Raw genomic sequence first — 26,482 nt, 5'->3', positions numbered from 1 at the left:
TCTGAGACAGCAATCCTGAGCCTTACCAAGTCCTGCTTCTTTAAAGCAACCAAAAAAGGGTTTTGTTCCTAATTCCCACCCCAGGAGCCAGCAGGGAGCTGAGGGAGGGGCATCATTCCTCCCCTGCCCTGAGTCCTGGGCAGTCCTGGGGCTCCTGGTGCCAGGCAGTGGGGGCTGGATGGATCCACACCCCGCCCTGGGGTCCCTGGGTGTCCCCTGGGTGTCACCCCCTGTGCCCAGACCCCCCCATGGCCTGGGCTCGAGGGACACGGAGCCGTGACCCAGATCGGGAAATGATCCGGATTAAGGGCAAATCCCTGAGCAGAGGGATGGAGAGATGGACCTGGATGGACAGAGCCAGGCCTGGATGGACAGGGCCTGACCAGGATGGACAGAGCCAAATCTGGATGGAGAGATACAGGGCTGGATGGACAGAGCCTGACCTGGATGGACAGAACCACACCCTGGATGGACAGAGCCAGATCAGGATGGACAGAGCCTGACCTGGAGGGACAGAGCTGGGCCTGGATGGACAGGACCAGATCAGGGTGGACAGAGCCAAGGCTGGACAGACAGAGCCTGACCTAGATGGACAGGACCAGATCTGGATGGACAGAACCACACCCTGGATGGACAGAACCAGATCAGGACGGACAGAACCACACCCTGGATGGACAGGGCCAGATCAGGATGGACAGAACCACACCCTGGATGGACAGAGCCTGCCCAGGATGGACAGAACCACACTCTGGATGGACAGGCCAGGGCTGGGCAGTTCTGTGGGCACTCCCTGCCCATGCCCAGCTGCCCCAGCCCCGGTCCCTGTGCCCATCCCAGCGCCGTGACCCTTCCCCAGTGCCCAGGAGTTAAATCATCCTTTCTAAAGGGGCAATAACCACCCTGTGTGCCTGGTGGGCAGTGAGGAGGGAGCCAGGGGAGGCAGCTCAAGGTTTCAGTGCTCGTTGCAGTCAGGGCTGGCAATGCCCACCCCTGGGTCCATGTCCCAGCCCCTGGCAGAGAGGGAAGCTGCTCTGGGAGAAGCTGGAACCCACCTTGGAGGGCTGGCACCGACCACCCCAGAGGTGCCAGGGCCAGCGTGGCCACCACTGCCACCACCCCTGGGGACAGGAGAATGCCCTGTGCTGGGCAGCAGAGAATCCAGGGGGATTTGGGGCCAGTCCCCCTCATTCCTGCTGGTTCCCAGCAGCATCCAGGGGGATTTGGGGCCAGTCCCCCCCGTTCCCACTGGTCCCAGATGCAGCCAGGGCAGCCCAGGGCTCTCCTGGCTCCCATCCCACAGAGGATCCAAGCCAGCCCTGGGCCATGGCAGCAGCAAAGCATCGAGCTTCATCTGAGTGCAGAGAAAATTGTTTCCTTAACCAGGTTTATTCCTTCGAGGGAGGTATTTGCTTGAGAGATTTCCACTGGAAATTAAATCTTTCCTGGGATCCGGATAAACAGCCCCAATTCCACGGAGCTGGGCTGGCAGGGGGGGCTGATCCCCGGCTGGGGGGGCTGGAAGTGACCCCGAGGTGGCTCTGGGGAGTGTCCCCATCCCTGTCCCCATCCCCATCCCGGTCCTTGACCCTTTGGCAATGCCAGCACCCCCAAGAGCTCCCGGGGGGAGGTGGAGGCAGCGCCCAGAGCTCCGGGGATGCAGCGGGATGGATCCAGCACCCCGCTCTGGGGTCAGTGGGGACATCCCGGGACATCCCGGGACATCCCGGCTCAGCCAAAGGCGGCTCCGGCCCTGCCCCGCCCCCTCTCGTTCCTTCCTGTCCTTCCTGCAGCTTTTCCCTCCCTTTCCCCACCTTTTCCCCCTGCTGCTCCCTAATGAATTCAGAGAGTTCCAGCGCTGGTTTCTGAGAGAATGGAAAACAATTATTTGCTCTGGTGGGGAATAGATGCTGTTTAGTCTGCGTTTAATGGAAAGCTAATTAAATTACATGAGCAAGTGAAGAGAAATTTTTTGTTAATTATGAATTTTGCGAGCTACAAAGGCGAAATGATGATGATGGATCCTGTGATGTGCTGCCCTTCTCCCCAGCACAGAGATAAGATAACAACAGAGAAGGAATGGTGGGAACTCATTTTAACTCATCCATCAATTCTCCAACAGCCGCCTGAGCCCGATCCATTACCTGGGATCCACAGAGCTGATGGTGACTGGCAGCTGGGGGCTAATTATCGTCAAGCTGGGGAAAGGTTGCTTAAATAAATGTGTGCTTCCTCCTGGAGGTGACTGGAGAAGTCACAGACTCACAGAATCCCAGAGTGGTTTGGTTGTAGGGATGTGAAGCTCATCCCATTTCTCTCCTGCCCACCATCCCAGGGTGCTCCCTGTCCAGCCTGGGGCTGGGCTGGGCCTGAGCCCAGGGATGGGGCAGCCCTGATCCTGGGCTTGGGACATCCCTGGAGTCAGGGCTAGAGCAGCCTTGAGCCCAGGGATGGAATATCCTTGACCCCAGGGCCAGATGTCCCTGACCCGAGGGCTGGAGCACCCTTGACCCCACAACCAGGCCCTCTCTGACCCCAGCAATGGAGCATCCCTTACCCAGGGCCCCTCTGACCCCAGGGGTGCAGCATTCCTGATCCTGAGTCTGGGACATCCCTAACTCAGGGCTGGAGCATCCTTGACCCCAGGACTGGGACATCCTCATCCCAGACCTGGGACATCCCTGGGATCCATGGCTGGAATGTCACTGACCCCACAGATGGAGTGTTCTTGACCCCACAACCACGGCCTCAGTGACCCCAGGGATGGAGAATTCCTCATCCTGAGTCTGGGACATCCCTGGATCCAGGTCTTGAGCATCCCTGAGCCCAAGACTGGGACATTAATGGCTCCAGGGATGGAACATTCCTGACCTGACCCTGGAACATCCCAGGAGTCAGGGCTGGAGCATTGTGACCCCAGGACTGGGACATCCTTGATCCCAAACCTGGGACATACCTGGTATCCAGGGCTGGAGTGTCCCTGCCCCCAGGGCTGGAGCACTCCTGACCCCCAGGCTGGGCTGTCCTTAACCCCAGGGCTGACCCTGACCCCAGACTGGGCTGTCCTTTACGCCAGGGCTGGATCATCCCCTGGGAGTGTGATGTCCCTGTCCCCAGGCCGCTCCAGCCCTGCCCAAACAGACAAAAAACTGACTTTGGTGTAAAAATATCAGTTTAGTGAAAAAACCTGATGTCTCTGCGTTCTGTTTATACCCCTGGCAGGGAGAGCTCTCTCTGGCAGAAAGATACAGATGGTTTTTGACTTCAAACACTCGGGTTTAGTGGAAAGAGAGCATTTTGTGTACCTGGGGAAGCAATCCCATCTGGCTGCTCCTGCCCTGGGGGTGCAGAGCTCAGCTGGGTCAGATCCAGCCCCTGCCAGAGCCAGGTGGCCATGGGGGACAGGGGACATCCCTGTCACCCCACCACGGCATGTGGGGTGGCAGAGAAGTGGAGTCTCAGCCTTGATGGGGTCGTTCCTCCCCCTTCTCCATCCCACAGGGGATTTGGGATGAGGCTCTGACCCCTCCCCAGGGGTGTTGGGGAAACTGAGGCACAACAGGGCTTGGTGGGAGCACGACTGGGGATCACAGCACCGATCCTGATGGCTGCCTCCCATTCCCCATCCCCCCTGTTAATTACAGGACCCTTTTTGGATCTCCTCCTGATATTTTCTCTGTGATTTTGGCCGCTGGGGCTTTGTCTTGCACATAAACCCCAGGGTGGGGGTGTGGAGTGGCAGGTTCTGAGCAGAGCAAAGCACAAAGCCCTGGGCTCATTTCCCACCCTCTCCTGGATGAAGTTGTCTCCTCTCCTTCCAAGGAAGCTCCATGACAGGGTTTATTGACCTTTTTTTAATCTAAAATTGATTCTTTGCAAAACTCCACTGCTCAGGAGCCAGGCGGGATCTCGGTGCCATTGGGTGGGAATTTATGATTTTCCATCAGAGTATTTTGCCTTTCCCTGGTGTTTTTGGGAGCTGCAGGAGGGTTGAGCTGGGCAGATTTTCCTGATCATGGCCAAGGAGATGCTGAGGGGTGCTTTGGTCCTTATCATTTTTGGCCTGTGAGGTGATCCCAACCCCTCTGCTCCAAATTTCTGCTGTGTTTAAATCCCAGAGGAGCCCAAAAGCTGAATCCTGGAGTTGTGGCTGTGGCAGGATAACCCTCACAAGCCTGGGACAGAACAGGATGAAGGTGATGGGACCTGTCCCAGGTGAAAGCCTGGGGATCCTGGAGCCAGGAGAGCTGGGAGGGATGGCCCAGCCCACGGTGGGGGTGTCCCAGCTCCACAGCTGGGATCCTTGGCAGCCTGCAGGGAGGTGTGGGAATACTCAGGGGTGGTGGGGGTCACTCAGCCAGGCCAGGGGGGAATAAACCATGTCTGAATCTGCTCCTGGTCCCAACCCTCGAAGAACCCATTGCATCTTTGCCCTGTGTGTGCCTGAATGCACAAAAGCCGAGTGTTTCCTGCACAGCCCCGTCCTTCACCCAAACTCTCCCGGGAGCAGGGAACAGCCCCGGGGGAGAGAAATCCCCATCGTGGAGGATGAAGGAGAAGCTCCAGGTGTGGGAGGTGCTGCAGGCTGGTGCCAGCAGCGCACAGGGATGAGCCCTGGCAAGCTTGGATGGGTTTGGACCACACACACGAATGCAGCTTCATCCCTCGGATGCCGTGTGGATGCTCTGACACCTACGGCTGTGTGGGGTGGGTTTAGGAGATGCTTCCTTCTGAACATCGGCGCTGAAGATTAAGAAATCATGGAAATTAAAAGCAACAAACTGTTTCCAAGTGCTTCTGCCAGGCGGCATTTCAGCCAGAGGTTTCTAAAGCGCTGGGAAAGCAGCATCCCGGTGATTCCTCGCGCTCTGCGATGTCCCCGAAGGTGTGCTGTGAAAACAGAACAAAGGCGAGCTGGTGGGTGGCGGTGAGGGGCCGTGTCAGCCCCGTCTGCGCCCACCTCCCTCCCCAGGCACTCTGCCCCCGGCCGGCACTCGCCCCTGGCCCCGGCCCCGTGCGCCGAGCGGGGCTCTGCGGAGCGGGGCTCTGCGGGGGGATGCGGGGCGCTCCCGCCGGGCTCGGCCATCTGTCCTCCCCGCAAGCCCAGCTGCTGCGCTGGCATGGCCACCCCAGGGGAGGTGGCGGGGTCCCTGTGCTGCGGGTCCAGGCGCCGCCCAAGGGCCGCAGGGCCGGGGGATGCGGGGGATGCGGGGGGGATACGGGGGGAGCATCTCGCAGCCCTTCCCCAGGGTCTCACCCAGCCGCACCTGCCTCCGCAGACGAAAATAGAATAATAACAAAAACCCCTGCGATTTAAAAGACAAACGCCGATGATTAAGGATAAGCATCAGGCCGGGCGGGAGCCGCGGTGCGGCGGAGGGGCCGCGCTGCCCGCGCCCCCGGAGGCCGCCAAGGGCTCGGCTCGGCTCGGCTCGGCGCGGCGTGCCCGCCCGCCCCCCGCCCCGCCCGGCCCGGCCCGGCCGCGCCCCGCCGGCTGCCGCGTCCCGCCTTGTTCCGGCCCCGCCCGCGCCCCCCGCCCGCCCGCCCGGGGCGCGGAGCGCGGCTGTGCGGGAGACAATAGCGGAGCGCACGGCTCCGCGCCGCGCCGGGCATGGGCGGCCAGGGCTGCGCGGCCCCGCGGCCCCCGCGCCGCCCGAGCGGGCTGTAGCGGGCCGGGGGGCGGAGGGAGAAGGGGGGCGATGCCCCGCGCCGAGCCCAGCTCGCCGCTGTGCTGAGCCGGCGGGGCTGGCGGGAGGCTGGAGAGCGGGACATGGTGCCGGAGCCCCCCGTGACGCTCCCCGGGTGGCCGAGGGGCGGCCGGTGAGGAGCCGGAGCGCGGCGGCGGAGCGAGGCCACGGTGAGGGAGCCCCGAGGATCCGGCTGGGGAGCCATGGGGAGATGCAACGGGCGGTGCACGCTGGTGGGATTCTGCTGCCTGCAGCTGGTAAGGCTCATCGGCATGCCGGGGGTGCTTTGTGCGAGATGCTGCCTGTCACCGCTACCCACGCCGCCTCGGCGGTGACCTTGTGTTGGGACCAGCTCGGGGATGCTTCATCACGCAAAAAAAAAACCCACAGCAAAGAAAAAATGCTGATCTAAAAGACGGGCAGTGCCACCCTCATCTCCTGCCTCAAGCCAGCGCTGGCCGGGGAGGTGGATGGGGACCCCTTCCCTGCGCTGTCAGTGCCCGAGGTTGCGTCTCCAGCAGGTGTGAGCTTTGTTCCCAACTGCAATCTCTTCCCTCCGAGTTCACTCCCGCCCGCGGTTTCCCATTCTGGTGACTCCACGGATGCGCCTCGGGGTGCTGGTCCCTTAAGTCGGGGCGAGAGGGAAACTTGGAGCCGCACTTTGGAAACTCTGCTGCTCCTGAGCGGGACCCACCTGCCCGCGGTGGGGGCACCGGGCTGTGGCGGCGAGGAGAAAGGAGAGGGTTGATTTTCACGGGATTGTGGGGTTTCATTTGTAGCGTTTCTTGACAATTCCGTGCCGCGCTCGCCGCCGCCCGCGAATCAATCTTCATCAGGCTCTGCCCGAGGAGCCGGCGAAGGGAGCGCGGGGGGGATCCGGGGGGGTTCTGCTCAAACCAGCGCCGGCGAGGTTGCGATTAATTATCCCGGCAGGGTGGTGCGTTAATGGAGAATCAGCAGCCTCCAACTTGCCCCCGCGGCCGTGCCGGGCTCGTCAGGGCCGGGAGAGCAGGGAGGGACTGCTGAAATCTGTGGGGTCAGCTCGTGGTGTCCCCGGGGACGGGGCGTGATGGATGGATGGACGCGGCGATGGAAGCGGGCTCAGAGCCCTCTGGAGATGATGGTGGCATCCTGCTGACAGGCACTTTCTTCCCGGCTCTTGCTCATCCTTCATCCTCCAGAAGGCAGCGGGTGGGGAGGGGTCTCCACTTCTGGATGGGGATACTCGGGGTGTTGCAGGGGGGATGGGGAAGCTTTGAAGGCGGTGCTCAGCCTGGGCAGCAGAGGCACAGTGGGATCATCCCCACACTGGAGTCCCCCATGGCCAGCAGGAATGGCCTCCGTGTCCCCAGCTGTCCCCTCGCTTTGGGCTGTGGAGTCTCGCTTGGCGTTTCCTGATCCAGGAGAAATCCAGCAGGGCTTTTCCAGGTGTGCAGGAGTTTGCTGGCTTTTGGTCACATTCCTTTTCACCACCCTGCTCCCAGGCACGTTTGGTGGTGATTACTCCCCTAGATATCCCAAATCTGAGGGGTTTGAATCTGTTCATTTCAGGGGAAGGCTGAATAGGTGCAAGCTCCTGGGCTGGGAGAGCAGCTCCTGCTCACACCCGAGGAACTTTGTGCTGCTAATTGGGGTCAGGCTGTCCCCTCCACCTTCCCCCCGTGTGTCCTGGTGCTGTTGGCATCCCCAAAGGCTCCAATCCCTTAGCAGGGACCTTTCCCTTCCCACTCCAGGCTCACCCTGAACCAGCTCATCCTTTGGGATGCTCTCCAGAGCTCCCTCCTGGAGATGGGGAGATGCCCCAGCCCTCAGCTCCCCCGGGTGAGGGGTCTGGGTGCCCACCCATGGCCCTGTGCTGAGCCAGCCCCTGGAGACTGGAGGTGGCAGTGCCACCTAGGTGTCCCCTGGGGTGACCAAGTGACACAGCACCTGACCAGGCAGAGCTGAGGTTTGGGATGGAGCCTCAGGGAGCGGGGAGGATCCCCGACCCCATCCCTGCTCCCCTCCTCTGCTTCACCCCTGACATGGGGATGGCACCAGCAGGCTCATGTCCCCCCACCCAGCCAGCCCTGGCACCTGTCCTGGGCTCTCTGTCCTGTGGGAGGGGACAGCTGTGTCCCCAGTGTCCCCTGTCACAGGGCTGGGGTCGCACTGGTGTGTGTGGGGCTGCAGGAGCAGCTCGTGCCCCAGCTGGGGGCTGCCCAGGGAGGGCACGGCTCAGCTGAGCCCCCTGGCCAGCCTGGGCCCTGGTGTCCCTTCAAAAGCAGCGTGTGACATCCTGAGGTGATGCCATCATGTCTGGCTGGTCCTCCCTGCCCATCCCAGATCCTTCCCATGGCTCCTTGTGTCACTGTCACCTCACAGCCACCTTCCCATGGCTCCTTGTGTGCCACTGTCACCTCACAGCCACCTTCCCATGGCTCCTTGTGTCACTGTCACCTCATGGGCACCTTCCCATGGCTCCTTGTGTGCCACTGTCACCTCATGGGCACCTTCCCATGGCTCCTGTGTATCACTGTCACCTCACAGCCACCTTCCCATGGCTCCTTGTGTGCCACTGTCACCTCCTGGGCACCTTCCCATGGCTCCTTGTGTGTCACTGTCACCTCACAGCCACCTTCCCATGGCTCCTTGTGTGCCACTGTCACCTCATGGGCACCTTCCCATGGCTCCTGTGTATCACTGTCACCTCACAGCCACCTTCCCATGGCTCCTTGTGTGCCACTGTCACCTCCTGGGCACCTTCCCATGGCTCCTTGTGTGCCACTGTCACCTCGTAGGCACCTTCCCATGGCTCCCTGTGTGTCACTGTCCCCTCATGGGCACCTTCCCATGGCTCCTTGTGTGCCACTGTCACCTCACAGCCACCTTCCCATGTCTCCCTGTGTGCCACTGTCACCTCACGGGCACCTTGCCATGGCTCCTTGTGTGCCACTGTCACCTCACAGCCACCTTCCCATGGCTCCTGTGTGTCACTGTCCCCTCGTGGGCACCTTCCCATGGCTCCTTGTGTCACTGTCCCCTCGTGGGCACCTTTCACACCCCAGCTGGTTCCCCACTGTCCGTGACCTGCTCCCTCCCCCCCTGCTCCCAGGGATGCTCTGGATGCCCAAGGTGCAGCTGGCACCCACTGGGCACGGGGTCCCTGCTCCAGAGGAGCCCTGCCGAGCCCTGCCCGCTCCAGCCCCTCCCTGAACCACTTTGGGAAGCTGCTTTTGGGCCCTGACACCACCGGAGCTGCTTTGCAGCATTCCAACACCCTCCAAGCTCCTTCCCCCTGGCGAGGCCATGCTGTGAGTGCTGGCTGACCCCAGTCCTGGGGACAAGCAGCACGTGCCACATTTTGCCTCCATTTATGGTTTTCCCTTGAAAAAACCGTCTTGCCAAACCCCCACCCAGCTGTGCCCTGCCTCGGGAGGGGCCACCTGCAGATGTTCGTGAAAATGAGGTGGGATAAAACCCAGACTCCGGGGTTTTGCTGCTTTTCCCAGCAGCTGGGAGACAGCAGCCCGTCTCTGTGCCCCAGGTTTGTGGGATTCACCCTCTGTGGGAAATGGGAATGCTGAGGGGTGGGATGGGGCAGGGAGCCGAGGTGGCGCTGCCCTGCTCGGGCAGGGGGGGTGGGAGCCACAGCCACACACATTCCTCTGCAGCCTGGAGGGGTGGGGACAGCGGGGCTGGGCCGGCCCCAGTGACAGGATAGGGGACATCGGGACGTCAGGACATCGGGATATCGGGACATCGGGACATTGGGACATCGGGATATTGGGACATCGGGATATTGGAATATTGGGGTATCAGGATATGGGGACATTGGGACATTGGGATATTGGGGTATCAGGATATCGGGATATCAGAACATTGGGACCTCAGGATATCAGAACATCGGGGCATCGGGGTATTGGGATGTCAGAACATCAGGATATTGGGATGTCAGAACATCGGGATCTTGGGATGTCAGGACATCAGGATATTGGGATATCAGGATATCGGGTTATCGGGACATTGGGATATTGGGATATCTGGACATTGGGATATCAGCATATCAGGACATCAGGATATTGGGACATTGGGATATCAGGATATTGGAATATTGAGATATTGGGATATCAGGACATTGGGATATTGGGACATTGGGATACCGGGACATTGGGACATCAGGACACCAGGATATCGGGACATGCTCTGCTGGCAGCTGTCAGGCCGGCTCTGTCTAGCTGCTGTCACATGTCCCTTGGCCACCCTGCTCTGTGCCCCGCGGCCGCGTTCAGGAGCTGGTGCGGGATGGTTTTCTGGAGCTGGTGTGGGATGGTTTTTCTGGAGCTGGTGCAGGATGGTTTTTCTGGAGCTGGTGCAGGATGGTTTTCTGGAGCTGGCTCCTTCTCCATCCCAGGCTGGCGATCCCACCGCCCCCTCCGTGTGGCCGCTCAGCCCCGCCGCTGGACGGGGTCAGGGGCGCTCCGTGCCCCACCTCCGCCTGGCAGAGCCGGCAGCCGCTTCCAACCGAGCTCCCGTTTCCTTCTTTGTTTCTCTCCTTCTCCTTTAATTGGCTGGAAAAGCAGAGCTGGGTTGGCACCTCCCGCCTGCCGGAGCCTGCCAGGCTGGCGGGGTGCGGTGCGGGGCCGTGCGGTGACACGCGGTGCCATGCCATGCCGTGCCATGCAGTGCCATGCAGTGCCACGCCAGAGCGGCGCTGGCATCCCCGGTCCCCGCGGGGCTGGGGCGCAGGAGAGGGGCCGCGGGTCCATCCCAGCTTCTCCCCGAGCCGCGGGTGCGGCAGCACCGGGAGCCGCTGGGATGTGACCCCGGCTCCGAGGCTGGAGAAGGATCAGGAGTTCGGCTTAACGAGCGATGGGCGAAGGGAGAGGATGATCCTTCATCCCTGGGTGTCATCCCTGTGCCACAGCGGGTCCCCCTGCACCCCTGGGGGCTCCGTGGCCCTCCCGTCCCTCCTTCCTGCTCTCATTTCCCTGGTTTGGTCACGGCCGGTGGGAACCACCCTCCTCCCACCTCTGCCGGCATCTTTTGTCCTCGCACGGCTCCGGGCGCTCGGCGCGGGGATGGCCCGGGCACCGCGGGGCCGGGGCCGCCCCGGCCGCATCCCCCTCCCCGGAAAAGGGGAAAGGAGCCCGGGCTGAACTCGGGCTGGAGGTTTTCAATTACACAATTAAATGCACAATTAGGTGTAATTACCAGCGCTCAGAAGGTGCGACTGTTCATAATGGGTTTGTAATCTACTGCCGCCACTGTTTGTACTGCTCCGCTCCGCTCCCTGATGATTATGGAAAGCTTTCCCATTTGCATGGTTGCCATGGAAATGGGGGGCTGGCGGGAGCGCGGGGATGGCGAGGGGAGTCCCTCACTCCCCCTCGCCCCCTCGCTGCCCCACATCCCCTCCCCGTGGGCGGGGGTGATGGGGATGCTGGTACCCGCGGCTCTGTGGGGTCACGGATGCCGCCATGGAGGGATGAGGATCCTCCAGGGATGCAGAGGATGCAGAGCCGGCCCCGAGGTGGGAAATGTGTTTGAAAAACCCCACCCCAGCCTGTCAGCTCCCCGGGTGAGCGCCCCGAGAGCCCCGCAGGGACCGAGGCTGTGGGTGGCCGTGCAGAGGCAGCAGCCAGCCCGGACCTCCGTGTGTGTGAGCATCCTCCGGCACACCCGCGTTCCAGGCAGGGCTGTAAAGGTTTATTGACGTGTGTTTGGGAAGGCAGAGCCTCACAGCTCGCAATTAAAACCGCGATTAAAGTGCCGTACGTCTAAATTTGCGGGACCAGCTAATGTGCACCCAAGAGGATTAACGAGGCCGCCTGAAGAACTCCCTAAATCATTCATGGCGGTTCTTAACAGAGCTGGGAGCGAGGGGGGCTGGAAAATAAATGTCTCAGAGGGCTGGGTTGTAGAGAAAATAAAGAGGATGAGGCTGAAACCAGCCTGGCCCGACAGTGGAACTGTCAGAGCCTGGGAAGGAAAGGTTGATGTGAGCAGAAAAGCCTAAAGCAGATGGGCTCATGGAGAGCTGGGAAATGCATCTTGCCCAGCCAAACCTGGCTCTTGTTTCTCCTTGAGCTCCCTGATTTGGCTGCTGGAAGGGGCTGAGCTGCCCCAGCAATGGTCTGGATGCTGATAAGGAATTTGATTTAATCCCAGGTGGCTTCTGTTAGGAAAAAATTAGTGCTATGAAAAATCAATGGTGCTCATTTCAGGACTAGGCAGAAAGAAGAGAAGGAATGAAATCATCTGGAGAAAAGGTGTGGGATGAGGGGATGGTGGTGAGCAGAGCCTGGTGCAGGAGAGTCCCCCTGGAGGTGCGTCCTGCAGGGCGTGTCCCATCCCAAAATCCATTGCCAAGCCATCGGGAGGGGCTGGGCAGAGGAGCCCCAGGGTGGGAGAAGTGGCCAGACAGCCTCTGGAGAGGCTCAGGGTCTGTGGCTGCTCTGAGGGAAGATCACAGAACCCTGAAATGGTTTGGATGGGAAAAGATGGGAAAAGACCTTAAACCCCACCCAGTGCCACCCCTGCCCTGGCAGGGACACCTCCCCCTGTCCCAGGTGCTCCAGCCTGGCCCTGGGCACTGCCAGGGCTCCAGGGGCAGCCCCAGCTGCTCTGGGCACCCTGGGAGAGCCCAAACCTCTCCAACCAGGCCTTGCCAGGCTACAAACCCCCTGTGGGAAATAGCCCTGGGGCACCTGGAACCTTCCAGCAAATCATTCTTTCCTTTCCTGGATCCATTTGCTGCAATGGGCTTTGCTCCTGGTTCTCATCCTGGATTCAGGAATCTGAATGCCAGAGTGGTTTGGGTGGGAAGGGATCTTCAATGCCAGCTCCTTCCAGCCGAGGGACACCTCCCCCTGTGCCAGGTGCTCCAGCCCCAGTGTCCAGCCTGGCCTTGGGCACTGCCAGGGATCCAGGGGCAGCCACAGCTGCTCTGGCAATTCCAGCCCAGCCCCTGCCCACCCTGCCAGGGAACAATTCCCAATTCCCAATATTCCACCTGAATCCCTCCTCTTTTAGTTTTAAACCATCCCACCTTGAAGTGTCACAGAATTCCCAGAGTCACTGGGTTGGAAGAGACCTTCCAGACCATCGAGTCCAACCCAGCCCCAACAGCTGAGCTCATCCCTGGCACCCAGTGCCACATCCAGGCTTTGTTAAACACCCCCAGGGATGGTGACTGCACCACCTCCCCGAGCAGAACATTCCAGAACTTTATCACTCTTTCCACGATAAACTTTTTCCTAGTATCCAACCAAGATGGGCATGTGGAAGAGGTTCCCAGTCCCAACAGCCCTTAATGCAGGAGAAATGAGGCAAAGTGATCAGGTTCTGGGGAGAAAAGGGTTTTTTTCAGCCCTGAAGGTGATTAACCACAGCCAGAAATGAGCTCTGGGTGCCTTGGCCTTTCCCTGCTGCCCTTGGCCAGCACTTGCCCCAGGCTTGGGCCATGTTTGGAAGGACAACAGGGACATCCCCACATAGTGGCAGCACTGGGGGTGCTGAGCACCCTGGGTTGTTATTCCAGCAGAGGTTGGGTTTGTTTGGGAATTCACTGCTGGAGGATCCAGGAGCACCTGTGGACTCCTCAGTGTTGTTATTCCTGGAATGCTCTGCCTACCTGAGGCTCTGATGGCTCTGATGCCTTGGGAAGGCTGCCCTAGGACAGAGACTGGACTGAGCTAAAGAATAAAGCAGGGATTTATCCAAAGGATCTCCTCCATGGATCCACCCTGGGCAGCACCAGAGCCCAGCCAGGGCTGCACCCAAGATGACCCAAAATGGTCCCAAAATGAACCCAAGATGAACCAAAATGGCCCCAAAATGCCCGGCCGGGCACGGGGTCTCTCCCTGGGATCATTTCTGCTCCATTTGCACCTTGCAGTTCATTGTCCCATCCCAGCTTTAGCCCCTGCAGTCCCACCCCGCTTGTTTTTCTCTCTCCAGCCCACGGGGTTTGTGCTCCTGGGCTGAGATTTGGGTCATTTGTCCTTGGTGCCCAGCTGGAGCAGGAATTGTTTTGTCTCCCTGCTCTGTGCACAGAGCTCACCATCCCATAATATGAATCCCAGACCCACACACTAAAGCAGAATCTGAAAAAAGAAAATCTAAACCTGAGGCATCAGCTCCCACCATGTTTTCCTTTTGCAGAGGTGCTCTTGGCTCCTCTCTGCTCAGTTCCTCCAGAGAGAAACCCCAGGGAAGCTCTGGAGGAGGGTTTGGGGCTCAACCAGTCCAAAATTTGCTGTGGAGGAATTCAGTTCCCAAAGGGGATCCAGACCTGGCCCTGAGCTCCCAGCCCTGCCCCCACAGAGCTGGCACAGGGGTGGGTTGGGCAGCTGGGGGGATGCTGGGGGCAGGTACCTGTTGGATTTGCTGGGAATGCCCTGATGAAGGGAGGGATGATGGATCTGACTCCATGCTCTCAGAGGCTGATTTATTACTTTATGATCTGTATTAAATTAAAGAATGCAATACTAAACTATACTAAAGGATACAGAAAGGATACTTATAGAAGGATAAAAAGATAATAATGAAACTTGTGACTCTCTCCAGAGTCCTGACACAGCTTGGCCCTGATTGGCCAAAGAGTGAAAACAATTTACATGAAACCAATGGAACAATCACCTGTGGGTGAACAATCTCCAAACACATCCCACACCAGCACAACACAGGAGAAGCAAATGAGATAAGAATTGTTTTCCTTTTCTCTGAGGCTTCTCAGCTTCCCAGGAGAAGAATCCTGGGCCAAAATCCTGGGATTTTTACAGAAGGTGTGAATGGCACAGGTACCAGGACACCCTCCCAGCCTCGTGCCTGTGCCCAGGGCTGGGCAGGGCTCTGTGTCCCACTGCACATCAGGGCAGGATTGGGATCCTGCTGGCATCGCCTCCCCCTGGGCTGGGAGCCCCTGGGTACACCTGGGGGTATCCCATCCTTTGGGGCAGGGATGGAAACCCCACAAATCTCTCACTCCTGCCTGCTCCAACCGCTGCTCTGGGCTGCAGGGGGATCTGTTCATCTCTGCTGGCCTGGGTGAGCACTGCCAGGGGTGGGAACCTTGCCAGCCCCATCCCGGTGCTCCAGGCTCTGTCCCCACCCCTCCTGCTCCTGGAATGCCCCGGGATGTCCCTGTCCCCACCGCGGCCAGCGTGGCTGGAATTGGTGAACACTGGGGCTGAGCAGGGAGAGAACATTCTTCCCAAATTCTGGGGGATGCTCCGAGCAGCTCAGTGCCCCCTTGGCACTGATTTTTTTCCTTCCCCCCATTTGAAAGCAGCTATTAATTTCAATTTCCAAAATCTGGATGTAACGGGCTGGAAAAGCGGGAGTGCAGAGCGGGCAGAGAGCAGCCCAGGCTGTGTTTAACCAGGACATTAAACCCCGAGAGGTTTTTAACAAGATTGATAACAGCTCCCATGTGCTTGGGGGAAATTCCCCCTCCTTTGGGTCTCATCTCTGGTAGCAGGAGAATTTGAGGAGGAAAAAACCCAGAAGGCCAAGTGGTGCTTGGGAGCAGTGGGACAGGATGTGACCCCTCTGTCCCCATGGGGTCACGTTATTAATTGAGGTGACATTAGTTAATTATTTAATGGGTGTGGAGGATGGGAGGTGCTGTGGGACCTGCCTCGGGGTGCTGGTTCCCTGCTCCCCCTCAGGGATCAGCTCCTGGAGCCTGCAGGGAGAGGGGGCCCAGCCCATCCCGGCAGCCCCAGGGTTGGGAAGCTGGAGCTGCAGGGAGGGGTGGGGGAGGGCACGGGGGGTTTGGGGTGCCCGGGGGTGAACAGGGGGACCCCTGAGCTGAGCTGAGCTGGGCTGGCAGCACGGGCTGGGAGCCCCCAGAGGGGATTTCCCACAGCCTGGTGTCCCCTCCTGGCTCTGTCCTGGCAGAGGGCACCCGTGTGCCCTGGGGGTGCTGGGGGGGTACCCAGGGGCTGGCGGTGACAGTGACACTGCAAAGCCACCGGCGCTGGCTGTGTCCTGTCACCCTCCCTGCCACACTGGCCCTGCCTGGCCGGGTCACAGCTGTGCTGTCACACGCAGGGGACACAGCCACACTTGGGGCTGCCCTGCTGCTGGCTCCCAGGCTAACTTCTTTGATTAGGGCTAATTAGCACCCTGGGGCACTGTGGTCTCTTCCCACGGCCGGATCGATAGCGAGGCCCTTTCCCAGCAGGGATGTGTGTCCTGGAACCCCGGGAATGAGGCACCAGGGAGCCAAGACGAGCCCAAGCAGGGCGGATTTGCCTCCTCCCTGGGGCAGGAAAATGTAGAACCTTCGGTGGATGGGATTAGGGATGCCAAAGGGCCGCTGGGGGTGGCCCCAGTGGCTGTGCCAGTTTGGGAATTGGGGCTGCAGGGAGCTGTGGGAATGTCACTGGAACGCTGCCACATTTGTGTCACCCCACAGGGACTCCCAGGTACAAACCCTGGGTGGGAAATGTCCCAGGGGAAGGGAGGAGAGGAAGCTCAGGGTGGGAGCTGAGGGTGCCTGGGGTGGGAGTGGAGGGTGCTGGGTCATGGGGAGGATGCTCAGGTGGGAATCAGGGATGCTCAGGGCGCTTGGGGTGGGAATGGAGGGTGCTTGGGGTGGGAATGGAGGGTGCTGGGTGATGGGGAGGATGCTCAGGTGGGAATCAGGGATGCTCAGGGCGCTTGGGGTGGGAATGGAGGGTGCTGGGTGATGGGGAGGATGCTCAGGTGGGAATCAGGGATGCTCAGGGCGCTTGGGGTGGGAATGGAGGGTGCTGGGTGATGGGGAGGATGCTCAGGTGGGAATCAGGGATGCTCAGGGTGCTTGGGGTGGGAATGGAGGGTACTTAATGTGCTCAGGGTGAGCATGGAGGGTGCTCGGCGCAGGAGCAGAGGGTACTTGGGATGAGTGAAGGGTGCTCTGGGTGATGCTCAGAGTAGGACTGGAGGGTTCTTGGAATGCAGGAGCTCATGGGAGCCCCAGGGAAGCCCTGCCCGTGCTCTAATTCCGTGCAGGCACAGCTCGGATTAATGGTGGTGCTCAGGCTCTGCCTGCGAGTGTCACACTGAGAGTCCTTGTCCCATCCTCCTGGGCTCTCTCCCGCTCCTCCCACCCCATTGATCTCATGAGGGGTGACAGCCGTGGCTGTGGGGTTCAGCTGGGTCCCCCCGCCCTGATTTGTGTCCCCCAGCCCCGGGAAAGGACCCAGGTCCCCCGTGGGTGCAGCAGCCGGGCTCGGGGTCGGCAGCTTTGCACAAACCTTTGCAGGCTCAGATTTGTGTTTTCTCTGCTCTTCCCTGCCCTGCTTTGGCTCAGGAACCAGCCCCGTCCCTCTCACCACCCTGGGGACACCTGGCATCTCCGTCTGTGCCTGGGGACTCCCTCAGCTCGTGTCCCCTGCTGTCCCCTCCTCTGCTGCCACTTCCAGCCCGTCCCCGGCAGCTGCCGGGGCTCTGGGGCAGGTCTGTCCTTCCCTGGCCTTGGCTGCAGCCCCTGGCACCGGGTGGGGGCACAGCCAGCGCCCTGGGATGGGCATGGGTGGCACAGGGCTGGCACCGAGTCCCCATGGCCACAGCCAGAGCCCTGGGATGGGCATGGGTGGCACAGGGCTGGCACCGAGTCCCCGTGGCCGTGTGGGGACCGCTGGGGTGCTCACAGAGCAGCTGGGGCTGGAGGTGGCACTGGAGGTGGCACCTGTGGGTGGGTGGTGGCATCCCTTGAGCACTGGGTGGGTGATGGGCAGCGCTGGGGCCATGGGTGCCACCACCAGGCCGGGGTGGGGACATCCAGGGGACGATGCTGTGGGGTTGGGGCCGGGCATGGGAGGCCCCGGGGCTGGGGGTCCCTGTGCCCACCCTGGCTGTGCCTCAATCCCCTCCAGCTCCCAGCCCTGCCACTGCCTGTGGTCACCTGGGGACACCCAGGATGTCCCCCCATCCCCGTGGGAGGGACACGGGCGGAGTCTGGAGCGATGGGAATTTCTGGGCTGGGTTTTATTCCCTGTTTTGTTCCCTCCTGGGAATTTGCCTCGTGTCTTGGATTCGCTGGCTCCCCCAGGGATTCCATTTAGCAGCACAGCCTGGTGCTGCTGTGCCCAGGAAACACCCACGGGGAGTGGGTTATTAAAAGTTCTATTTCTATTTTTTAGATCTTTCCTCCTCCCCCCAAAGCTCAGCAGTTGTGGGGTGGTGGCCTGTGGAGAGGTGCAGTCCCTCTGGGGGTGAGGATATTCCTGTCCCATTCCCATCCTCCCAGGGCTGCATCCCACCTGGGTCCAGGCTGCTGCCCCCGAGCCCAGCCTGGGGCTGATCCTGGGGCTGATCCTGGGGCTGATCCTGGGGCTGATCCGGTCCAGCACCACCGGGAGCTGAGGGTGTCTGGGGAATTTGGGGTGACTGTGGGGTGTCTGCCTGGGGCTTTGCTGGTGTCAGGAGCTGTATTGGGGACGCCCTCACCCATTTGGGGCTGGTTTATGCCCCATTGGTGCAGTTCCTCTCCATCACCCATCCAGGACATGGGTGCTGCCCCCAGCTTTGGCACCCACAGGCCCCAAACCCAAACCTTTGGGTGCACCCACAGCAAGAATGAGGATTTCCACCTCAAAATGTGGGGGCAGGTCCCAGCCCAGCTCACCTCACAGCCTGCACACTGGACTGATGCTCCCACCACCTTTTGGGGTCCCCCTGTGGCTCCTTCCATGGGAAATGGTGCTCGGGCTGTCCCCATGTCCCCCTGCCCATCCCCTCCTCCATGGGGGCGATGCCGACCCAACTAATGACCCCATCCCCCCCTGGCAGCAGCCCCAGACCCCAATTATTTTGCACCCAGCCCCTCCCCCCAGAAGGACTGTGTGGCCCAGGGTCAGGTCTCGTGGGTTGGTGGCACTTCCCAGACAAAGCAAACCCGGCCCTGACAAAGGCCCTTGAATTAAACATGGGCCGAGGGCTCGCAATTAACACACCCTCATTAGCGGGGTCCGTGCTGCTGCTGGGGTGGGGTTTCCCTAAAAATTTCCATATGGGAAAACTCATCCCTGCCGTGGGTGTGTCCATGGGGGGATGGGGTGGGACAGCACCTGTCCCCAAACCAGTTCTGGGGGAAAATCCTCATTATGGGGCTGGCCCTGATGCCAGGGGGACGGGCTCACATCCCTGCAGGGGTCGGGATGTCACCTGTCACGACATCCCGGTGTCACATCTTGTCCTTAAGGGATGCAGGAGAGCCGAGTGGGGGGGCCCGGGATGGATCCAGCCCCTGGAGCTGCTCATCCACGACCCCCTCCCAAGAAAGGGGCTGGGAAAACCCATCCCAAACCCCTCCCGCAGGGCTGGGGATGGAAGGCGGGTGAAGCAATTAATAAAAGCAAATTTTACGGCTGTTTGAGGAGTCTCTAATGAGCTGCCGAGCTGCCGATGGCTGCGGGTAATGACGCGCCGGGGGCCGCGGCACCCGCCCGGCAGGTCCTGCCCGGATAAACGGGAGAGTGGGATCCACGGCACAGGGATCCCGGGATCCACGGCACAGGGATCCTGGGATCCACGGCACAGGGATCCTGGGATCCACGGCACAGAGATGCTGGGATCCACAGTGAAGGGTTCCTGGGATCCACGGCAGAGGGATCCTGGGATCCACGGCACAGGGATGCTGGGATCCACGGCACAGGGATGTTGGGATCCACGGCACAGGGATGTTGGGATCCACGGCATAGGGATGTTGGGATCCACGGCACAGGGATCCTGGGATCCATGGCACAGGGATGCTGGGATCTATGGCACAGGGACACTGGGATCCACAGTGAAGGGATCCTGGGATCCACGGCACAGGGATGCTGGGATCCACAGTGAAGGGATCCTGGGATCCATGGCAGAGGGATCCTGGGATCCACGGCACAGGGACACTGGGATCCACGGCACAGGGATGCTGGGATCCACAGTGAAGGGATCTTGGGATCCACAGTGAAGGGTTCCTGGGATCCACAGCACAGGGATTCTGGGATCCACAGTGAAGGGATCCTGGGACCCACGGCAGAGGGATCCTGGGATCCACAGTGAAGGGATCCTGGAATCCATGGCAGAGGGATCCTGGGATCCACGGCACAGGGATGCTGGGATCCACAGCACAGGGATCCTGGGATCCACAGTGAAGGGATCATTGGGATCTGCAGCAGAGAGATAGTGGGATCCACAGCACGGGGATCGCAGGATCTACAGTGAAGGCATCATTGGGATCCACAGCACAGGGATCCTGGGATCCACAGCACAGGGATCCTGGGATCCACAGCACAGGGATCATTGGGATCTACAGTGAAAGGATCCTGGGATCCACAGTGAAGGGATCATTGGGATCTACAGCACAGGGATCATGGGATCTACAGCAGAAAGGTCATTGGGATCAAGAGCAAAGGGATCATTGGGATCAGCACCAGTTCACTGAAGGAGTCACTCCAAACATTCCGGGTTTATTAGGACGGTGCTTCCCTTTGGGTGCCTCTCCTGCTCCCGTAGCCCCGGGATGCAGGTGCAGGGGGGATGGGATGGTGGGATGCTCTGCTCCTGCCTGGAGCACAGTCCCACTGCCAGGGCAGAGGGGCTCCACCCTCACCCCTGGGAGCAGTGACAGGGATGGGATGGGGGATTTCAGGAAGAATGTTGATGGGACTGTTATTGAATTCCTCAATGGATACCGAGATGTCCTGGGCAGACTTTTGCACCCCAAAAAGCTCCTTGGGGTCTCAGGAAACATCCCAGCCCCTTCCCTGCCACTCACCTCTCCCACCCCCATCATTTCCTTACATGGGAATTTCTGTCCCAGCACCTTCTCCTTACAGGGCGCTCATCCAGCCAGGAGGACACCCCAAACCCTCCAGGTCCCATTACTCAATGGAGAAATAAGAAAAATCTCCAATTCTCCAAGAAATTCTCACCCATAGCGGGGTGCTCCCATATTTAAGGCCAAGATCCCCTGTGTTTAAAACACAAATCCCCAAATTTAAACCAAAGATTTCCCATATTTAAGCCCAAAGTCTCCCATATTTAAGCCCCAAGTCCCCATATTTAAAATACAAATCCCCCAAATTTAAACTAAAGGTTTCCCATATTTAAGCCCAAACTTTCCCATATTTAAGCCCCAAATTCCCCATATTTAAAATATAAATCCCCCAAATTTAAACCAAAGATTTCCCATATTTAAGCCCAAACTCTCCCAAATTTAAGAACAAAAATCCACCAGATCCAAGACCAAGATTCCCAAATTCCAGCCCCAACCCCCCCAAGATTTTAGCCCAGGATGGGAGCGGGCAGTGGGGGTGATGCCCCTCACTCGGAGCCGCGGGTGCCCGTGGGTTGTGGAATTACCCCGAGGAGAGGGAAACCCACCGGGGCCATCCCATAAATCCCATTTACGCCGGCAGCTCCCGCCTCGCCGGGCAGGCGAATCCCTCAGACCTGCGTGCTTTGATCCGGGCTTTTAAAGCTAAAAAATTGGATAAACGCTGGAAGAAACACCCACACCCGCCGGGCTGGGTGGGCGCACACGGGAACCACCTCCAGATGTCCGCTCATCCCTCCAGGATGTGGGAGCGTCCCCTCCTCCTCCAAAACAATCCCAGAAAAATCAATATTTTGGGAGCCGTTTCGCCTCCCCACCGGCTGCCGCCGGCTGCTCCTTTGGCGGCGCCAGCGCTCGCCGGGATTATTTTTGCTCCCCGGCTCATTAACGGGGTTGTTACCAGGCAGATTTCCTCAGCCCAGCATCTCCTTCGCAGCCCGCGGGCCGTGGGAGGAGGGAATGCCGGTTTCCATAGCGATGCGCTTGGCTTTAATCAGGGCTCTTCCCTGGGAGAATTGATTACGGAAAGTGGCGCTAAATAAGTCAGTAAATTGGATTTTTTTTTTGTATATATATATATGTATATTATATATTCATTTTTTGCCTCTCCTCTATCGGATTACATTAACGGTGTCTTTGAGGCATCGGTTGAGATTTGGGGAAAAATACCTCTGGCTTCTCCCAGATGTCAGGATAGAGAACAGAATTAGCATGGAAATTGCCAGCGGCTTAATCCGTGTCCGCGGCGGGCTGCTGGGGCATCTCCTCCGGCATCCATCCTGCCCCATCCTGCTGGGCTTTGGCAAATTTTTGGAGCAGCTTGTCCCATTCCTTCGCTTTTCCCTGCCCGGTCCCTCCCACATCCAGCCTTTGTCTGTGTCACATTCCCGGAATTTGTGATTTAGGGAGTCAGGCTCCCCACATCTCTCCTTATTCCCCATCTTATTTCCTCTGGCTGTGCAGTGCCCTGAAGTTCAACCCAAGATCCCCCAAATTTAAGGACAAAATCCCCCAAAGTTCAACCCAAGATTCCCAAATTTAAGCCCAATATCCCCCATATTTAAGCTCCAAATCCCCCAAATTTAAGGACACAATCCCTGAAAGTTAAACCCAAGATTCCCAAATTTGAGCACAAAATCCCCCAAAATTTAAACCTCAAATCCACCAGATCTAAAACCAAGATCCCCAAATCCAAACCCTAAACCCAGATTAAAGCACAAGCTGTCCTGAATCTTAGATCCCAAAGTTAAGCTCCAGCTCTCCCAGATCTCAGCCAATAATTCCCCAAATTTAAACCCAAACCCTCCTAAATTTAAGCCCTAGTTTGCTCAGATCCAGGCCCAAGATCTGCCAGGTTTAAACCCGCATTTCCCTACATTTCATCCCCAAACCAAACATCCCTCAGGTTTCAGCCCTGAGTTATTCCCCATTTGCCTGTGGGGTTTTTTAGGGATTTTTCCTCCATTTTAATTAATTCTCCACCTCTCAGTGGCTTCTGCTGGGAGTCTCCAAGGGGATGCCTGGTTGAGTTCCTGGATTAATCCCAATTTTCTTTATGGGGTTTGGGTTTGGGGGCTGGTGTCCCTGGGGGTGACAAATTCCTGCAAGGCTGAGCTGGGGCTCAGGGATCCACCTTGGATGGGACAGGGATTTATTTATTTGGGATGGGAATGTGGGATGCATAGAATGGATGGAATGGGATTGGGAATGGATGGGATACAGTGGGATAGGGTGGGATAGAGGGGGATAGAGGGGGATATGTGGGATGCATAGAATGGATGGAATGGGATTGGGAATGGATGGGATACAATGGGATAGAGTGGGATAGGGTGGGATAGAGGGGGATATGTGGGGTGCATAGAATGGATGGAATGGGATGGGATTGGCATGAATGGGATTGGGAATGGATGGGTGATGTGGAATACAGTGGGATACAATGGGATGGGATGGGATGGGATGGGATGGGATGGGATGGGATGGGATGGGATGGGATGGGATGGGATATGTGGGATGCATGGAATTCATGGGATACAATGGGATATGTGGGATGCATAGAATGGATGGAATGGGATGGGATTGGCATGAATGGGATTGGGAATGGATGGGTGGTGTGGAATACAGTGGGATACAATGGGATACAGTGGGATACAATGGGATACAGTGGGTTACAATGGGATGGGATGGGATGGGATGGGATGGGATGGGATGGGATGGGATGGGATGGGATGGGATATGTGGGATGCATAGAATGCATGGGATACAATGGGATATGTGGGATGGAATGGATGGAATGGGATGGGGTTGGCATGAATGGGATTGGGAATGGATGGGATAAAGTGGGATACAGTGGGATAAATTGGGAAGGGTGGGTTAGGATGGGATGGTAAGAGATGGGATGGGATATGTGGGATGCATGGAATTGATGGAATGGGGTGGGATGGGATTGGCATGAATGGGATTGGGAATGGATGGGTGGGATGGGATACAATGGGATACAATGAGATACAATGGGATACAGTGGGATGGGATTTGGGATATGTGGGATGCATAGAATGGATGGAATGGGATGGGATTGGATGGGATACAATGGGATACAGTGGGATGCAAAGAATGGATGGAATGGGATTGGCATGAATGGGATTGGGAATTGATGGCATAAAATAGGATAAAATGGGAAGGGTGGGATAGGATGGGATGGGAAGGGATGGGATGGAATATGTGGGATGCCTGGAATTGATGGAATGGGCTGGGATGGGATTTGCATTAATGGGATTGGGAATGGATAGAATACAGTGGGATGGGATGGGATGGGATGGGATGGGATGGGATGGGATGGGATGGGATGGGATGGGATGGGATGGGATGGGATGGGATGGCTGAGAGGACAGCAGGCTCTCTGGCGACCCCAGAGGTCCCAGCTCTGTTCCCTCGGGTTTGGAGCAGCTCCCAGCTTGGTGTTCCCAAGGCATGGCCTTTCTCCAGGGCTGGAGCTCTCCTGCACTCTGCTGTGCCTCAGTTTCCCTGAGGCCCTGCTCCATGGAGCTGCTCCCCCTGGCCAGGAGAGCAGATGCTGAGAAGGAATCAGGCCGTTTTCCAGGGAAACTGAGGCACGGCAGGGCAGGCTCACCACCAGTGACCTCAGCCTCACTGGAATGCTGGGTCCAGTTGTGCTCAAAGCCCCGTGCCTCAGTTTCCCCCTGGGCTGTTCCCACTGCATTCCCCTCTCCAGGGACACTCCTGGCACCGTCACCCCCTCCCACAAGTGCCACCACCCCGTGTCCCCCCACCAGGCACCCTGGGCTTGCCAAGGTCACTGCAAGGGGACGCTGGGGGGATGCTGAGCCCCAGCCCGGGATGACCGGGACCATCCCGGCTCCCTCCTGCGGGAGCAGCGGCACTTCCCGAGGGGATGGATGGAGCAATTCCCGGCTGGAATATCCATCCCGGCTCCCTCCTGCGGGAGCAGCGGCAGTTCCGAGGGGATGGATGGAGCAATTCCCGGCTGGAATATCCATCCCGGCTCCCTCCTGCGGGAGCAGCGGCAGTTCCCGAGGGGATGGATGGAGCAATTCCCCGCGGGAGCATCCAGCCCGCTGTGCGGGAGGGCAGCGCCGCGATGGGTGGGCAGGAAATTGAGCTGCTTCGATCGCCTCGGCTTTCCCTCGGCGTGGAAAAGTTTCCTGGCTGGGAGGCAGGAGGGGAAAGGGATCTCACTGCCAACAGGAGCTGGGGCGTTGTGCTAAAGCTCAGTGAAATATAAATGCGATATTGTGTCAGAGTTAAGGAGATATTGTCAGAGGTAAATCGGTTAGATCAGCCTGCTCCTGGGGAAATCGGGAATTTGTGGTGGTTTCAGGGGAAAAAAACCCCTATCGAAATTCCCGGGGTTCTGATGGGATATTGGAGCCGAATGCACCCAGACTCTGCAGTTTGGGAGCTGATGGGGCCCAGGGCTTTGTTTTAGGGCTGGAAACGAGGAGGAGCTTCCTCCTGGGTGAGCATCATCGGGAGGTGATCATGGAGCATCCCCTCTCCACGGGGAACACCAAATTCCCTGGATTTCAGCGGTCCCACCATCTCAGAAAGTTTGGGGGGCGCGGGGTTGTACCTCTATGCCGTGCCTCAGTTTCCCTCTCCTGTGGTGGAGCCAGAACAGGATGGGCCGGGTTTGATCAGCTACATTTAGTGGAAATAGTAACAGTAGTAGTAGTAGAAGTAGTAGCAGTAGTAGTAGTAGTAGTTGTTGTTGCAGTTGTAGTAGTAGTAGTAGTAGTAGTAGTAGTAATAATAATAATAATAATAATAATAATTTATGGCCATTAGTCCCCCCAAGGCTGCATTTCCCAGCCCTTGCTGATGGAACCTCGGGGATGGATGGAGCCAGGAGCACGGATGTGGGAGCAGGGCTTGGAGGGCACCCAAGGGGTGGCACCCCGAGGGGTCCCCGGGGTGGGGACACCCCCAGGAGTTCATCCCATGGGGCAGATTCCAGTGGGATCCCGGGGTGCAGCGGCCAGACAGGCGCATCCAGCCGGGGCTGCGTTCCCATGGCAACGCCGCCGGATGTGGGGAAATGAAATAAATAACTGGGAAAGGGGAGGGGGATCCGATGGGAGAGAGCAGGGGAAGCCGTGGGGTGGGCACTGGGTGCTGAGGGGCCCTGGGCACACCAGGTGTCCCCAGTGCCGCATCCCAGGGACCGGGATGTGCTGATAGCTCCCACCTGGGGGGTTCAAAGGGGCCCCAAAAGCTGTGGCATCCACCAGGGATTGTCCCAGCAGGGGAAGGACCCGATTTGTGCCGCTTTCACCCCAATTTTTGCTCCTGCCGTGCTCCTGCATTGGGGCCTCTTTCCAGCTGGGGCCGCATCCTGGTCCTCCCCACCCGATGCTGGAGAGGGATTGGCGCCTTTCATTTCTTTCCAACTGTGATTTTATGAAGGTTTTTGCAGATGGAAGTAGGTCAGGAACTTGTTTCCAAGCCATTAAATGCAATCCCTGGGTTCACAGCGGTGTTTGCACCTCCCTAATAACCAACCGTGCTCTCCTCATTTAAATCGCGGCCGATTCCCCTTCCCGCTTCCCACGGCTCCTGGGGCTCCTCCTGGGCAAGGGAGGGCGTTGGCACGGCCAAAATGCCCTAAACTGCCTCAAAAAGAGGGGCTGGGGGAGGAGGGGATCCTGCTAGGAGGTCGGGGTGGGGATTTGGGGTCCTGCAGAACCTTTGGAGTGGCACCGGGCGCGGCTGTCCCCGGGGCTTGGGGAGCTCCAGGGATGCTCCATCAGCCCCGGGGCTGTGGAGAACATTCCTTACGGATCGGGCATCCCGCTGCCAAACGCTGCCCCGGGGGTTCCTCTCCGAACCCCGATGGTTTTTGGGGGCCAGAACTCCCAGAGGTGGCGGCGGCGCAGGGACGGGGCGAGCGAGGCTCTCGCAGCATCTTCGGCCGCGGCACACGAGGAGTCAGAACGGCCAAATCTCCTCCAAACGCGGCCAAATGAAA

General features: G+C 58.8%; 1 protein-coding gene across 1 annotated transcript in view; it reads left to right on the top strand.

Moving 5' to 3' along the window:
• Positions 1-5,887: 5,887 nt before the first annotated feature.
• The window catches only part of NKAIN1 (sodium/potassium transporting ATPase interacting 1), a gene marked incomplete at both ends in the record, with an annotated part of 32,153 nt that continues 11,558 nt past the window's right edge, over positions 5,888-26,482 (top strand). The window contains one exon of the mRNA XM_084222712.1: positions 5,888-5,941. Coding sequence (XP_084078838.1) covers positions 5,888-5,941 — 54 coding nt within the window. The remainder of the gene's footprint in view (positions 5,942-26,482) is intronic.

This window comes from Fringilla coelebs (assembly GCF_963513975.1).
Source record: "Fringilla coelebs genome assembly, chromosome: 28".
Lineage (NCBI taxonomy): Eukaryota > Metazoa > Chordata > Aves > Passeriformes > Fringillidae > Fringilla > Fringilla coelebs.
The sequence above is the reverse complement of the archived record's forward strand: the minus strand, read 5'-3'. Positions and strand labels throughout refer to the sequence as shown.